At 46.5% G+C, this 15,913-nt stretch overlaps 1 protein-coding gene across 1 annotated transcript in view; it reads left to right on the forward strand.

Moving 5' to 3' along the window:
- The window catches only part of ARHGEF17 (Rho guanine nucleotide exchange factor 17), a 390,049-nt gene extending 379,805 nt beyond the window's left edge, over window positions 1-10,244 (forward strand). Inside the window, exons 20-21 of the mRNA XM_033949000.1 lie at window positions 4,780-5,037; window positions 7,295-10,244. Of these exons, the coding sequence (XP_033804891.1) occupies window positions 4,780-5,037; window positions 7,295-7,485 (449 nt within the window). The 3' untranslated portion in view covers window positions 7,486-10,244. The remainder of the gene's footprint in view (window positions 1-4,779; window positions 5,038-7,294) is intronic.
- The last annotated feature ends 5,669 nt before the right edge of the window (window positions 10,245-15,913 follow it).

A 15,913-nucleotide genomic window follows, 5' to 3' on the forward strand; every position in this document is an offset into this window, starting at 1 on the left:
CTGCAGAGACTGACACTAGCTGCTTCCTGTGTCCCTACACTGCCGGGGCAGCTGCTGATCTGACTGCCACAGAAGAAGGGATGTCTTCTCTCTTGGTGTGGTTCCGTCAAGAAGACATAGCGATGGTTACCCTACTTCTGCCTTGTTCCTTTGCACAGATTGGTTCCTCTCCTCTCATTGACTTAGTAGAGAAAGTTCTTCACCCATAGAGTGGTAGAAATCTGGAACGCTCTTCCGGAGTCTGTTATAGGGGGAAACACCCTCCAGGGATTCAAGACAAAGTAGATAAAGACAGGTTGTTCACCCTCTCCAAGGTAGAGAGAACGAAAGAGCACTCTCTAAAGTTCTTCTTCACCCAGAGAGTGGTAGGAATCTGGAACGCTCTTCCGGAGTCTGTTATAGGGGGAAACACCCTCCAGGGATTCAAGACAAAGTAGATAAAGACAGGTTGTTCACCCTCTCCAAGGTAGAGAGAACGAAAGAGCACTCTCTAAAGTTCTTCTTCACCCAGAGAGTGGTAGAAATCTGGAACGCTCTTCCGGAGGCTGTTATAGGGGAAAACACCCTCCAGGGATTCAAGACAAGGTAGATAAAGACAGGTTGTTCACCCTCTCCAAGGTAGAGAGAACGAGAGAGCACTCTCTAAAGTTCTTCTTCACCCAGAGAGTGGTAGAAATCTGGAACGCTCTTCCGGAGGCTGTTATAGGGGAAAACACCCTCCAGTGATTCAAGACAAGGTAGATAAAGACAGGTTGTTCACCCTCTCCAAGGTAGAGAGAACGAGAGAGCACTCTCTAAAGTTCTTCTTCACCCAGAGAGTGGTAGAAATCTGGAACGCTCTTCCGGAGGCTGTTATAGGGGAAAACACCCTCCAGGGATTCAAGACAAGGTAGATAAAGACAGGTTGTTCACCCTCTCCAAGGTAGAGAGAACGAGAGAGCACTCTCTAAAGTTCTTCTTCACCCAGAGAGTGGTAGAAATCTGGAACGCTCTTCCGGAGGCTGTTATAGGGGAAAACACCCTCCAGGGATTCAAGACAAGGTAGATAAAGACAGGTTGTTCACCCTCTCCAAGGTAGAGAGAACGAGAGAGCACTCTCTAAAGTTCTTCTTCACCCAGAGAGTGGTAGAAATCTGGAACGCTCTTCCGGAGGCTGTTATAGGAGAAAACACCCTCCAGCGATTCAAGACAAAGTAGATAAAGACAGGTTGTTCACCCTCTCCAAGGTAGAGAGAACGAGAGAGCACTCTCTAAAGTTCTTCACCCAGAGAGTGGTAGAAATCTGGAACGCTCTTCCGGAGGCTGTTATAGGGGAAAACACCCTCCAGGGATTCAAGACAAGGTAGATAAAGACAGGTTGTTCACCCTCTCCAAGGTAGAGAGAACGAGAGAGCACTCTCTAAAGTTCTTCACCCAGAGAGTGGTAGAAATCTGGAACGCTCTTCCGGAGGCTGTTATAGGGGAAAACACCCTCCAGCGATTCAAGACAAAGTAGATAAAGACAGGTTGTTCACCCTCTCCAAGGTAGAGAGAACGAGAGAGCACTCTCTAAAGTTCTTCACCCAGAGAGTGGTAGAAATCTGGAACGCTCTTCCGGAGGCTGTTATAGGGGAAAACACCCTCCAGGGATTCAAGACAAGGTAGATAAAGACAGGTTGTTCACCCTCTCCAAGGTAGAGAGAACGAAAGAGCACTCTCTAAAGTTCTTCTTCACCCAGAGAGTTGTAGAAATCTGGAACGCTCTTCCGGAGGCTGTTATAGGGGAAAACACTCTCCAGCGATTCAAGACAAAGTAGATAAAGACAGGTTGTTCACCCTCTCCAAGGTAGAGAGAACGAGAGAGCACTCTCTAAAGTTCTTCTTCACCCAGAGAGTGGTAGAAATCTGGAACGCTCTTCCGGAGGCTGTTATAGGGGAAAACACCCTCCAGGGATTCAAGACAAGGTAGATAAAGACAGGTTGTTCACCCTCTCCAAGGTAGAGAGAACGAGAGAGCACTCTCTAAAGTTCTTCTTCACCCAGAGAGTGGTAGAAATCTGGAACGCTCTTCCGGAGGCTGTTATAGGGGAAAACACCCTCCAGGGATTCAAGACAAGGTAGATAAAGACAGGTTGTTCACCCTCTCCAAGGTAGAGAGAACGAAAGAGCACTCTCTAAAGTTCTTCTTCACCCAGAGAGTGGTAGAAATCTGGAACGCTCTTCCGGAGGCTGTTATAGGGGAAAACACCCTCCAGGGATTCAAGACAAGGTAGATAAAGACAGGTTGTTCACCCTCTCCAAGGTAGAGAGAACGAGAGAGCACTCTCTAAAGTTCTTCTTCACCCAGAGAGTGGTAGAAATCTGGAACGCTCTTCCGGAGGCTGTTATAGGGGAAAACACCCTCCAGCGATTCAAGACAAGGTAGATAAAGACAGGTTGTTCACCCTCTCCAAGGTAGAGAGAACGAGAGGGCACTCTCTAAAGTTCTTCTTCACCCAGAGAGTGGTAGAAATCTGGAACGCTCTTCCAGAGGTTGTTATAGGGGAAAACACCCTCCAGGGATTCCATTCAAGGTAGATAAAGACAGGTTGTTCACCCTCTCCAAGGTAGAGAGAACGAGAGAGCACTCTCTAAAGTTCTTCTTCACCCAGAGAGTGGTAGAAATCTGGAACGCTCTTCCGGAGGCTGTTATAGGGGAAAATACCCTCCAGGGATTCAAGACAAGGTAGATAAAGACAGGTTGTTCACCCTCTCCAAGGTAGAGAGAACGAAAGAGCACTCTCTAAAGTTCTTCTTCACCCAGAGAGTGGTAGAAATCTGGAACGCTCTTCCGGAGTCTGTTATAGGGGAAAACACCCTCCAGCGATTCAAGACAAAGTAGATAAAGACAGGTTGTTCACCCTCTCCAAGGTAGAGAGAACGAGAGAGCACTCTCTAAAGTTCTTCTTCACCCAGAGAGTGGTACAAATCTGGAACGCTCTTCCGGAGGCTGTTATAGGGGAAAACACCCTCCAGGGATTCAAGACAAAGTAGATAAAGACAGGTTGTTCACCCTCTCCAAGGTAGAAAGAATGAGAGAGCACTCTCTAAAGTTCTTCTTCACCCAGTGAGTGGTAGAAATCTGGAACGCTCTTCTGGAGGCTGTTATAGGGGAAAACACCCTCCAGCGATTCAAGACAAAGTAGATAAAGGCAGGTTGTTCACCCTCTCCAAGGTAGAGAAAACGAGAGAGCACTCTCTAAAGTTCTTCTTCACCCAGAGAGTGGTAGAAATCTGGAACGCTCTTCCGGAGGCTGTTATAGGGGTTAACACCCTCCAGGGATTCAAGACAAAGTAGATAAAGACAGGTTGTTCACCCTCTCCAAGGTAGAGAGTACGAGAGAGCACTCTCTAAAGTTCTTCTTCACCCAGAGAGTGGTAGAAATCTGGAACGCTCTTCCGGAGGCTGTTATAGGGGAAAACACCCTCCAGGGATTCAAGACGAAGTTAGACAAGTTCCTGCTGAACCAGAACGTACACAGGTAGGGCTAGTCTCAGTTAGGGCGCTGGTCTTTGACCAGAGGGCCACAGCGTAAGCGGACTGCTGGGCACGATGGACCACTGGTCTGACCCAGCAGCGGCAGTTCTTATGTTCACTGTTCCTGTCTGATTTCCCTTCCATTTCAATGACCCATGAGGTTGGGGAGGGACAGAGAGAGACCTTGTTGAATAGCCTGCCTTAGATGTATGAAGTTTTGTATGTGTACATGTTACCAGACCTCCGGATTTCCCCGGACATGTCCGGGCATCTGGACGGCTTTTAAAAACCCAGCGTTTTTTCCAGGTTTTCAAAAGCTTCCAGCTAGGAGTGACATCGGGACGGCATCTGCGTGTGAGCAGACGCAACGCGGTGACATCACGCCTGCACATGAGCAGATGCCCTCCCGACGACTAAACAGGTTGAGGGGGTGGGGCTTTGGGGGGGCGGGGACATGGGTCTGGATTAGAGAATGACACGGGGACAAATTTTTCCCCGATCCTGCAGGAACTCAGTTCCCCCCCCCCCCGTCCCCACGAATTTTGTCGCTGTCCCTTCCCCATTCCTGTAAGCGGTGCCTTAACTGCACAAGCCTCGAACCCTTAGGATCTTAAAGCGTTTGAGGCTTGCGCAGATGAGGACGTAGCTTAGGCATTGGTGGAATGAGGCATTATGACATCACAATCTGAGCTCTTGTGATTTTAAAGTGTTTGAGGCTTGTGCAGATGAGGACGGAGCTTAGGCATTGGTGGAATGAGGCATTATGACATCACAATCGGAGCTCTAGAATGTTGCTACTTAGGATTTGAAAGCGTTTGAGGCTTATGCAGATGAGGACAGAGCTTAGGCATTGGTGGAATGAGGCATTATGACATCACAATCGGAGCTCTAGAATGTTGCTACTTAGGATTCTAAAGTGTTTGAGGCTTGTGCAGATGAGGACGGAGCTTAGGCATTGGTGGAATGAGGCATTATGACATCACAATCTGAGCTCTAGAATGTTGCTACTTATGATAAAGTGTTTGAGGCTTGTACAGATGAGGACGGAGCTTACAGGAATGGAGCAGGGATAAGAAGAGAACTCAGGACGGGAAAATGAGTTCCCTCGGGGACGGGGAAAAATTGGTCCCCGTGTCATTCTCTAGTCCGGATTTTAGTTCCGGAAAATCTGGTAACCCTATATACGTGTACTTTGCAGCTGATTTTCCCAAGAGCAACTTCCTCAATTAGACAGAGGCTTGGTGTGGACTTAGACACTTATACACTCTTTCCTTTCCCTTCAGGCTCTGATGCCATCATTCGTCAGCACAAAGCGGCGTGTTTGCGCATCACGGCCCTGCAGGCCTGCAAAGACTTGCTCTGGATTGGAACCAGCGCGGGCGTGGTGTTAACGCTGTCCATAGCCTCCAATACCAGCTCCCTGAAGGCACCGCTGACTCCGGTGGGGCTGTCTCAGGGCCACACGGGACATGTCCGCTTCCTCACGTCTATCGAACTGCCTGATGGCTTTGATGTCATTTTCCCATTGCCAAAGGAGCCAGGTAGGTCGATTCAAGAGCAGTGCAAAGAGCGAGCAAAATCCCGCAGATGGGGTGGAATGGCTCTAGAGCGGTAGTTCTCAACCCTGTCCTGGGGACCCCCCCCCCCCCAGCCTGTCGGATTTTCAAGATATCTCTAATGAATATGCATGAGAGAGATTTGCATACCTGTCATTTCCATTATATGCAAATCTCTCTCATGAATATTCATTAGGGATATCTTGAAAACCCGGCAGGACAGGGTTGAGAACCACTGCTCTAGAGGCTTCTAGTGCTTACCTGTGCTTCAGTTTTTAAGTCTAGTAAGCTGTCTGGTGCTGAGAATCCACGAGGGCTGTGGTATGTACCGCACTGATGCTTCCAGATGTGAATGCCTGCATCTGGGAAGTCATTTATAACTACTAATGCTAATGTGTTACCAGATGCATGCAGCACTCCATTAAACACATGAGAGACGGTCCCTGCCCGAAAGAGCTTACAATCTAATTAAGGCAGACATACAGGACAAAGGTGAATTTACATATGTGGGTCAGGTATGGAATTTACAGTAGAGGGGTTAGGGGACTACAGAGGGAATGACAAACGGATAGACGCTGGTAGGGTTAAGACTTAAACACAGCCAGCAGATGTTAATAGACAGGATGGAGATGAGCAGGGGAAGCTAGAAAAGAGGGAACCCGACCCACACAAAGTTCAGGACTAGTCTCAGAAAGTCTTGGGCTGAAGAACGAGTCAACTGATAGTCACGAAAGATGGTGAGTGAGATCAAATGCAGAAAGATCCCACTGTACAATGTCTGGGATGTGGGTAAAGGGAGAATGAGGATCACGGAAACCCGCTTGGGAATTCGGTAAATAAACCTTGGACAAAGACTGACAGGTTCCAAGTTTCATTCATTGATTCTCTAATCCTCCCCCCACTTTGCTCGCTTAAAATTCTTTCTTTCATATTCTTTGCAAATTTATTTCACTTCCTTAATCATTTTTCCTCTACATCTTCCGGCATGCTTGTGTTGTATATAACTGTGTTACACGCCTGTCTGTTTCCTCCTAATTCATTGGCATGATATAACTTAGCGGCATTCATGCAGTCTCTCTTGTTGTAAACCATTTTGAACTGAAAGGTATGATGGGATATAAATAAAGCTATTATTATTATTATTACTTACCCCCACAACACAGCAGTGGAGATAAATCACTTATCTTTAAAAGTGCAGACATCCGTGGCCCGACGGGACCCGTTTCGCCAGTTTTACTGGCTTGTTCAAGGGTTCACTAGTGGCGCTGCATATTTTACAAGCCACGAAATGAACCCCTGAACAAGTCAGTAAAACTGGCGAAACGGGTCGCGTCAGGCCACGGATGTCTGCACTTTTAAAGATAAGTGATTTATCTCCTCTGCTGTGTTGGGGCTAAGTAACCACAGAAGTGGGGATTTTTGCAAAGAAGTATTCGCATAAATGGCGTTTATGTGTGCGTATGCCGGTATTCAGTCATTTATACAGTCTTGGCGCCTAAGCTTGGTTGCGTCTTTGTAGAGTTCTCTCAACAATTTTTCTCCAAAATGTAAGGGGGGGTCCGTAAAATATGTAAAAATTCAGTCTTCTAAAATTTCTCCGGCGTTATTAACACTAAGGGCTCCTTTTACGAAGCCGCGGTAGCGGTTTAACGCGTGTAATAGCGCGCGCTAAACCGCCGGACGCGCTAGCTGCCACCGCCTCCTCTTGAGCAGGCGGTAGATTTTTGGCTAGCGCGGGGGTTAGCGTGTGATTAAAAGTCACGCGCGTTAAAGCCGCCACCGCCGTTTTGTAAAAGGAGCCCTAAAATCCAAATGTAAAACCGCAATGTCAAAAAACAAGAACCCGGGTTTTTAAGACAAATTTAAACATGGCGAAGAACTGTGTCCTTTTATTCCAGTGGTCTCAATCATGCGGCCCGGGGGCCACATGCGGCCCGCCAGGTCCTATTTTGAGCCCTTGGTATGTGTGATCATAATCACAAAAGTAAAATATAACAGTTTCTTGATCATATGTCTCTTTAACTATAAATTACAATATTATTATTAAGACTTAGCCAAAAGGAAAGATTTATAAATTATAAAGAGTTTTACCTCATGCAAAATTGTCATTTCTTTAATAAGACATGAACTATTTTTTCTGAGGCCCTCCAAGTACCGACAAATCCAAAATGTGGCCCTGCAGAGGGTTGGTGTTGGAGACCACTGTTTTATTCCCTCAAAAGCCTGTTCTTTTATTTTTAAGGTAACGAGAAGCCGTCCGACGTAGAAACGAGAGACGCGACAAGACACAGACCGTCTACCGCTGCGCAGTCGAAATCGAAAATGCTTGTAATCAGCGGAGGGGATGGTTACGAGGACTTCCGACTTACAAACAGCAGTGAAACTGTGGGGAGGGACGACAGCACCAACCACCTTCTCCTTTGGAGGGTTTGACCGAGATTCAGCAGCGCACGCATTCCTCCAAAGAGAAGTGCCAGCTCGGTACTTTACCCGCACATGGGTCCACCCATTCTGGCTCACCTCCAGCTTTGTCGCCTTGCCATCTTGGATCTGTGTGTCTGTGTACGTGTGCGTCTGTGGCTAGCCGTGCTTCTACCCAAGGGAAGGTCTCGCAAACAGACAGAGAACTACGATTTAACGAATAGATGTATAGTGTTAAAGAAAAGCACGCACACACGCAAAGAACCTGTTGCACAGCCTGCGCTTATCGCCACGTGTTTCATGTATGGCCTTCCCCCCCCTCCCCCTCTGTGTGTCCCACCATTTTGCATTCAGGAGCAGTGCAGAAATAGGGTTGGGGGACTCAGTTGAAACAGGTGAAAGACTTGGGGGCAAAAAAATAGTACGTTTGCTTTTGTTTTTTTTTAAAAAAAAATGATCAGTGCACTCAGTTCCCTCAAAGATGGAACCTGCTGTTACTTTAATAAGCACCAGAAAACATGGGCGTTGGATGCAGAAAAGGCCTACTGGGATCCAGGGTCCTCCGCCAGTGAAATCATCAAATCGGCAAACTGAAAGGCTGAAAGTGCGGGCCGGTGCCATGTTTATGTGGACACGGCAGGATCGCCCTGCATCAGCGCACGTTTTCAGATATTCCACAAGCAGTAAGGTCTTTTTTTCCTTTCTGTGGCTTCCATCGGCGCAGAGTTCAGATAGATTTCTTTACCCCCTCCAAGCCCTAAGTTTGATCCTTTTTATTTTTAAATTGTTATTTATTGTGAATGGAAAATGTATTTTTGTTTTGTTCGCGACGACGGATTTTTATTGAAGTTTTAATCATCGCTTGGACAGAAATCACAGATTGCGTTAAGTTTTTAGCGTGCCAAGAGCAGACTTGGAGCCGCATCTATGCACCTTTGGGGGAGAGGGCGGGGAGGGAGGATGTTGGGTTCCATGGTCGTTGATGTTCTTTGCCCAAAATGTCATGTGTAGGAAATTGAGGGGGGGGGGGGGAGAAACCATAAATATTTAGGTTTTCTTTTCTCCAGCATATCTTTTAAGTGCTTGCTTTAGGGCATTGTTTCAAGGAAGAAATGAACGATAACACACAAGGAGGTGATAATTACGATCTGCTAGGAATATATTCTCTCCCTTGATCATGCAAGGCGGTTGCCTCTGTGGATTTCAGAACGGGAGAGGTCATCGCTGCCCTGGGTACAGAGGATCTCGCATCCTGTGGAAGTTTCTAAAAAGCCTTTGCCGGTCTGTTAACCACCACGCAGCCATCGCAAGACCTACAAGACGGCACGGGCCCGAGCAAACGCCAGCTATTCCTGCGGGAAGGGAGGAAATTCCATTCTTCTGGGCTCCTTTTCCTTGTACAGTATTTATGTCTGTTTTTGTGTTTTTATTGGGTTATCTTTCAGAGCACTTAAGTTATACATTTAAGCTTTAAAAGGCCGTATGTTTGTAGGATGGACAGAAGGGAAAGTATAGACCCAGCAGCGGCAAATTCTTATGTTCTTGGCGGGGGGGGCAAAACAAACAAATCTCTGTCCCTGTCCCTCAAGCTCTCTAGATTCTGGGTTGGGCAGAATATTGTTCTGGCCATGGCCCCCGCGTTCTGTTGCCTGTGGGTCACGTGGTTTGAAGAGCAATCCCGGAATCCAGAGGTCCCCTTTTGTACTGTTGAAGCTACGTGTATATGTTGCCAGTCTATGGTGCGTTTGGAACGCACACAGACCCTGCTCGGCCTCGTGCACATTTGAAAGCCACATTAACCCTTTAATTGGCGGACGGTGAAACGGCCGCTTTACGTAACTTGATGCTGAACGAGAGCAACGGCGCCAAGCAGACAGGCGTTTGGAGACGCAGATCTCCCCCTAAGAGCCGTAGAAGACGCATGACGCTTCTGAGCCACAATGCCAAATAAAGGGTTAAAAGACCACCTCTGACCGGAGCCCTCTGGCAGCCTCCGATGGAATGACTCACTTCCATGCGGTTTCATGGGTTAATTGCATTGCTGGGATTTTATTTTCTCGTTTTTACCTGCTGTTCCGTTTAATTTCATCACCTGTAGGTAAACACATTTCTGTGTTCAGCTGACACCTTGGAAAATGTTTGTATCTGGTCCCCGAAAGAAATCCCTAAGGCTCTGGGAGACTTGCGACTTTGTCTTGAGCACTGTGCATCCCAATGATGAATGACCTGGTGAAAAGGACTGAAATGAGCAAGTTTGAGTCAGAAGGGCACTTTGCGGATCTTTCCCTGAGCTGTCTGGGGACTTGTGGCTAGTTGTAGGTTGCGTGGTTCTTTTTCATTACCCCCCACCGGTACCTCAGCTCCTTGTAGTCCCACTCTGTCCTTCTGAAATGGGCTTTACAGGTACCAGCATGCAATGGGAAAGGAATGGAAAGAAAACCAAGCCCGGCCTTAAGTCATTCACCTGGTTGCCTAGCAGCTCTGTGGTGTGACTTTTGTGATGAACGCAGGGCAAGTCACTTGACCCGATACCTACACTGCTGAGTTTGAGCTGTCATGAACTTTGAACTTAACAGCATTTTAGGATCCCAGTGCCTCCATTTCAAATCTGCATTGTAGGAAGCACAGTCCTTCAAGGGGAGGCAGGAGTGCTGTGCAGTAGAGAATGACACGGGGACAGAATTTGTCCCCATCCCCACGGATAACCCTCAGTCCTTCTACCCCAGCATTCTTCAATGCAAGGCTTGAGGGTCAGTGGCTGGGCTCATTCATGCTCTGATTCTTATGTGAGCCAAGTATAAGATAACGAAGCCATTGTGACATCACTGATAAGCTTGGCTCTTATTGGTGGAATTAGACATTATGACATCACAATATCTGCTCTGGATACCAGAGACTGTTATTCTTTAGTGTCTCTCTCAACCTTAGTCCTTCTACCCCAGCATTCTTCAATGCAAGGCTTGAGGGTCAGTGGCTGGGCCCATTCATACTCTGATTCTTCCCTCTCTCCTTCAAGAATGACAGGCGGTTGGTTAACCACGGGGCCAGGGGGTGGGGACAAATTTTACTGTGCAGTCGCTCTGCAGGTCATATGACAGCTCTACAGCCACATGGTCTTGTGTTCTGTGGCTCTTTGCCCTAGTCTGTAAGAGTGGTTGATTCTGGCCATTCATAGGAAAACACCACTAAGATACATTGCCCAGAGCTGGTGCAAGGATATTAGACACCTCTTAGACAAACCTTCGGCTTTGTGCCACCCTAATCAATCATGATAATCCCATCCCTCCCAAAATAATCTGGGAAGCAGATTATATGAAGGCGGCCCACCCTCCCTGTAGATAAGATATGGGCTGATAATTATTATTTGAGCTTGCGTGGCTGTTAAGATCTATTGTTTTGCTTTGACTGCAGCTGCTCTTTGCTGGCCCCCTCCCCAAAGGTGCTGCTCTAGGCGACTGCCTAGTCGTGCCTAATGATGGATCCCACAAAAGCACCTGAGAATCATTAATTAATGCTTTGAGATGTCCATCCACTCCCTGATAATTTCAGGATTCGTCGTTCCAAGAAAAATATATTTGTGACCCACTGAGTAAAAAGGCACCCGAAGCGGGTTACAAATAACAGAGATAAAGGCTTGAAAAGTTTGGAGGGGAAACTTTCAGTTTTCAAAGTTTTGTATATATAGTTTTACTCTTGTAAAATCTGGACCCATAGCCCCACTCCCAGGCCCGCCCAGTTCTACCCAGCCCCATCCTATTATGCCCAAGTCATGCCCCTTTCCGCCCCAGCGTTGCCGCGCCCCCTCAACCTTGTCCGCATGACGTCACCGCATTACATCCGTGCATGTGCCCTCTCAACGCGGTCCCGAGGTGGGGGCTTTTTAAAATCCGGACAAAGTGCCAGGTTTTGAAAAACCGTCCAGACAACCGGACATATCCCAAAAGAAGACATGTCTGGGTAAATTCGGACGTCTAGAAACCCTATGTATATATAGATTCAGTAGAATGGGATTAGGGACATTTTTTTTCACAAGTTTGATGTTTTTCATGTTCTGCAGCCTAAAACTCAAGATACCTAAAGTGGGATATGTGATTTTGGAGGTTAATTACCTTTTTATTGAAAAATGTTTCTCGTTTTTTTAAGGATGTAATTAGTCCTTACCTGAGGCTGAAATGTGGCAGGATCATGGAGTTGATATCCCTCTTATCTTGTGGTAAATAAGTCACAAACCTCACTTTTGGTACCTTTTTGCTCAGTGGGTCACATTTGTTTGACAAGGTGGCCCCTCCTTTGCCTCACCAAATAACCCTTTAATTCTCCAGCACTGGCAGGAAAGTGGGATAAAAGCATGCCAGCAGCATTTCTTCCACACACAGCATCGGTGGCTAATTTACTGCCTTCCTGAGTGGCCACATAAGGGGCTATCTTAATTAAAAGTCAGAAAATGAGAACAGAAGTGAAAATCTTCCTCCATCTTTGGCCCAGCTGTCCACATTATGATGCTACTGAGGGGGGAAAACACAGCACGGCTCTTTGTCCAGAGTTTTTCTCTTTATACTTACTGGAGAAGCATTAAACATTAATTTTAAAAAGCAAAATCTTAAGTATTGGCAGAGAGCAGGTAGAAGCCCATGGTATGAGTTATAATTTTGCTCCCAGTGGCATGCAAAATAATTAGCTCTTGCTATTCCTCATTTATTCTGGGAATTTCCTTTTAGACTTTCAGCAATATTTTTCCCTGTTTTTACAGCTCTCCTTCTTCCACTATCCCTTAGACAGAACTAGAGAATGTCACGATGACAGAATTCATCATTGTTCCCATCCCCGCGGATAACCGCGGGAAACCATCCCCATGTCGCTCTTTAAGGAGAGAGGGAAGAATCAGAGTATGAATGGGTCCAGCGAAGTGTTCCCTCTAAGCTGAGCAGGTGTCCTCCAGCTGCATTGCTACCACTAGGGGGTGGAATGTGACAGTAAAACAGCACCCTCTATTGGTGAGACTGTGGGTGGAGGACTCCTGCTCAGCTTAGAGGGAACAGTGCCAGCCACTGACCCTCAAGCCTTGCATTGAAGAATGCTGGTGTAGAAGGACTAAGGTTGAGAGAGACACTAAAGAATAACAGTCTCTGGTATCCAGAGCAGATATTGTGATGTCATAATGTCTAATTCCACCAATAAGAGCCAAGCTTATCAGTGATGTCACAATGGCTTCGTTATCTTATACTTGGCTCACATAAGAATCAGAGCATGAATGAGCCCAGCCACTGACCCTCATGCCTTGCATTGAATGCCGGTGTAGAAGGACTGAGGTTGAGATACACTGAAGAATGACATGGGATGGTTAGAACATAAGACCATAAATTTTGCCATACTGGGACAGACCGAAGGTCCATCAAGCCCAGTACCCTGTTTCCAACAGTGGCCAACCCAGGTCCCAAGTACCTGGCAGAAACCCAAAGAGTAGCAACATTCCAGAGCTGAGATTGTGATGTCATAAGGCCTCATTCCACCAATGCCTAAGAGCCAACCTCAGCAGTGATGTCACAATGGCTTAGGCAAAACCTTCTGGAAAGGCTTTCCTAGACTCTTTGGAATACCCCAGCTTAACTGCAAACTCATACTATTTTAGCCCAGGCCCCAATTTATGCCATGAGGCCTTGTTTCTTATAACTAAGGTTAACAGTAAAATGACACAACTTAACAGCAGCCCAGGTTGATAACTTTCCCCCTTGGTGCGAAGAGTTTTACTCTCTGATAACCAGAGCTGGTATTGTGATGTCATAGTGCCTCATTCCACCAATGCCAAGAGCCAACCACATCAGTGATGTCACAATGGTTTCATTGCCCTATTACTCCCTACCTAGAAACTAAGGTTAGTAAACAGGTTGTAGTCCAAACTTTATTGGCCTCGCACCACATTGTGACCAACTTTAAATAATTTTTGCCCTTTCATCAGACACTTAACATATTAGAACAAATCAAGACAATCTGCAGTGCCAGTGAATGATATCCTGGCAGTTAAGGTTCTCTGGGCCATGTTTTATGTAAGAACATAAGAATTGCCGCTGCTGGGTCAGACCAGTGGTCCATCGTGGCCAGCAATCTGCTCACGCGGCGACCCCTAGGTCAAAGACTAGCGCCCTAACTGAGACTAGTCTTACCTGCGTACGTCCCGGTTCAGCAGGAACTTGTCTAACTTTGTCTTGAATCCCTGAAGGGTGTTTTCCCCTATGTCAGCCTCCGGAAGAGCGTTCCAGTTTTCCACCACTCTCTGGGTGAAGAAGAACTTCCTTACGTTTGTACGGAATCTATCCCCTTTAAACTTTAGAGAGTGCCCTCTCGTTCTCTCTACCTTGGAGAGGGTGAACAACCTGTCTTTATCTACTTTGTCTTGAATCCCTGAAGGGTGTTTTCCCCTTTAACAGCTTCCGGAAGAGCGTTCCAGGTTTCTACCACTCTCTGGGTGAAGAACTTCCTTACGTTTGGACGGAATCTATCCCCTTTCAACTTTAGAGAGTGCCCTCTCGTTCTCTCTACCTTGGAGAGGGTGAACAACCTGTCTTTATCTACTTTGTCTTGAATCCCTGAAGGGTGTTTTCCCCTATAACGGCCTCCGGAAGAGCGTTCCAGTTTTCCACCACTCTCTGGGTGAACAACTTCCTTACATTTGGACGGAATCTATCCCCTTTCAACTTTAGAGAGTGTTCTCTCGTTCTCCCTACCTTGGAGAGGGTGAACAACATCTACTAAGTCTATTCCCTTCATTATCTTGAACGTTTCGATCATGTCCCCTCTCAGTCTCAGAAGGTTTCTGGTCTCACGCATCAGAGTGTACTGGAAGGGTGGCAGAACCGTCCCTCGTTCCTGAATGGTCATTTTTGGGGACTCAGCACTAAAGAGCTTAGCCTATCCTGAGAGAACAACCAACTGCCCAATTTATAGTTTGATCCCTGTACAGTTTCCCAGTGGAGCAGGATGAAAGTGGTCTCATTTCAGTCATGTTAAATGTTTTGCCACGATTCAGTAACGGACAAAAGAAGGAAGCATAGAATTGCAGTGCACGTGACCTGGTTCCAGTTAGACTCTCCCTTTGAGATTAATTCCCATTGCAGAGTTTCAAGCAGCTAGACTACCTAGATTTTTGAACATATCAACTTGCCCATTTCTTGGTTTGACTCCATCTTATTTTGCTCCATTCATTTGTATTTTAGTCATAGGAATAGCCCTACTGGGCCAGACCAGTGGTCCAAATAACCCAGTTTCTTGTTTCCAACAGTGGCCAATCCAGGTTACAAATACCTGACAAAAGCCCAGATATAGCAACATTTCATGCTAACAATTCCAGGGCAAGCAATGGCTTCCCCATGTCTGTCTCAATAGGGCTTCCCCATGTCTGTCTCAATAGCAGACCATAGACTTTTCCTCCACGAACTTGTCCAAGCCTTTTGGAATTAGAACTATGGATTATTTATAAGACCACAACATTTAATACTGATAACAGTTTATATACCGCAGGACCTGTGAAGTTCTTTGCGGTTTACAATGATTAAAAATGTTCCAGATTGAGTAGTACTAATAGAGTTGAAGTTTAGCAATCAGTTGTGGGGAAGGATTGTGCAGTGCAGCTGCACAATTTGAAAATGGGTGAAATGTCCTATTCCCAGATCAACCCTTATGGTCTTGGTGTTGCATGCCATGCTTTCATCATTCCTTAGAAACATAGAAACAGCGGCAGAAAAGGGCTACAGCCCACCAAGTCTGCCCATTCCAAGCATCCCCCCCTGAATTCACTCCCCTAAAGATCCCACGTGAGCATCCCATTTTTTCTTAAAATCCGCTAAGCTACTGGCCTTTATCACCTGGAGTGGGAGTCTGTTCCAATGGTCCACCACTCTTTCGGTGAAGAAGTACTTCCTGGGATCGCCATGAAACTTCCCTCCCCTGATTTTCAGCGGATGCCCTCTGGTGGTTGAGGGTCCCATGAGCCAGAAGATATCATCTTCTGACTCGATGCGTCCCGTGATGTACTTATACGTTTCAATCATATCTTCCATGGGGTTGGTTATCTGATGACGATGTCATACCATTCACTTGTTCTTCTTGCAAATCCCATGTGCCGTAAGTTAGACACAAGACTGGCTCTTCCAGTTCCTGATGACTCAGGGATAAGCTAATAGCCAGACTGTCCCAGTAGACTCTAGCTGTTGCTCCTCTTGCTGGCTATTGTAGGTCGGCCATTCACTTGCCTAGGTTGAAGACAAAAGAGGTATCGGAAGACCAGCAGCAAGGTGGATTGATTCAGTCACAAGGACTGGAGAACGTCAATCTATTTAGTCACGAGGGATCATCCTTGATGGCATGTCTTCATCATCATCAACATTTTCATCGTTCATTTGTCTAGATTTATTTGTTTGATTTTTTTTAGTCCATCTTCCCAAAA

Source organism: Geotrypetes seraphini, chromosome 6, assembly GCF_902459505.1.
Source record: "Geotrypetes seraphini chromosome 6, aGeoSer1.1, whole genome shotgun sequence".
In the NCBI taxonomy this organism is placed as follows: Eukaryota; Metazoa; Chordata; class Amphibia; order Gymnophiona; family Dermophiidae; genus Geotrypetes; species Geotrypetes seraphini.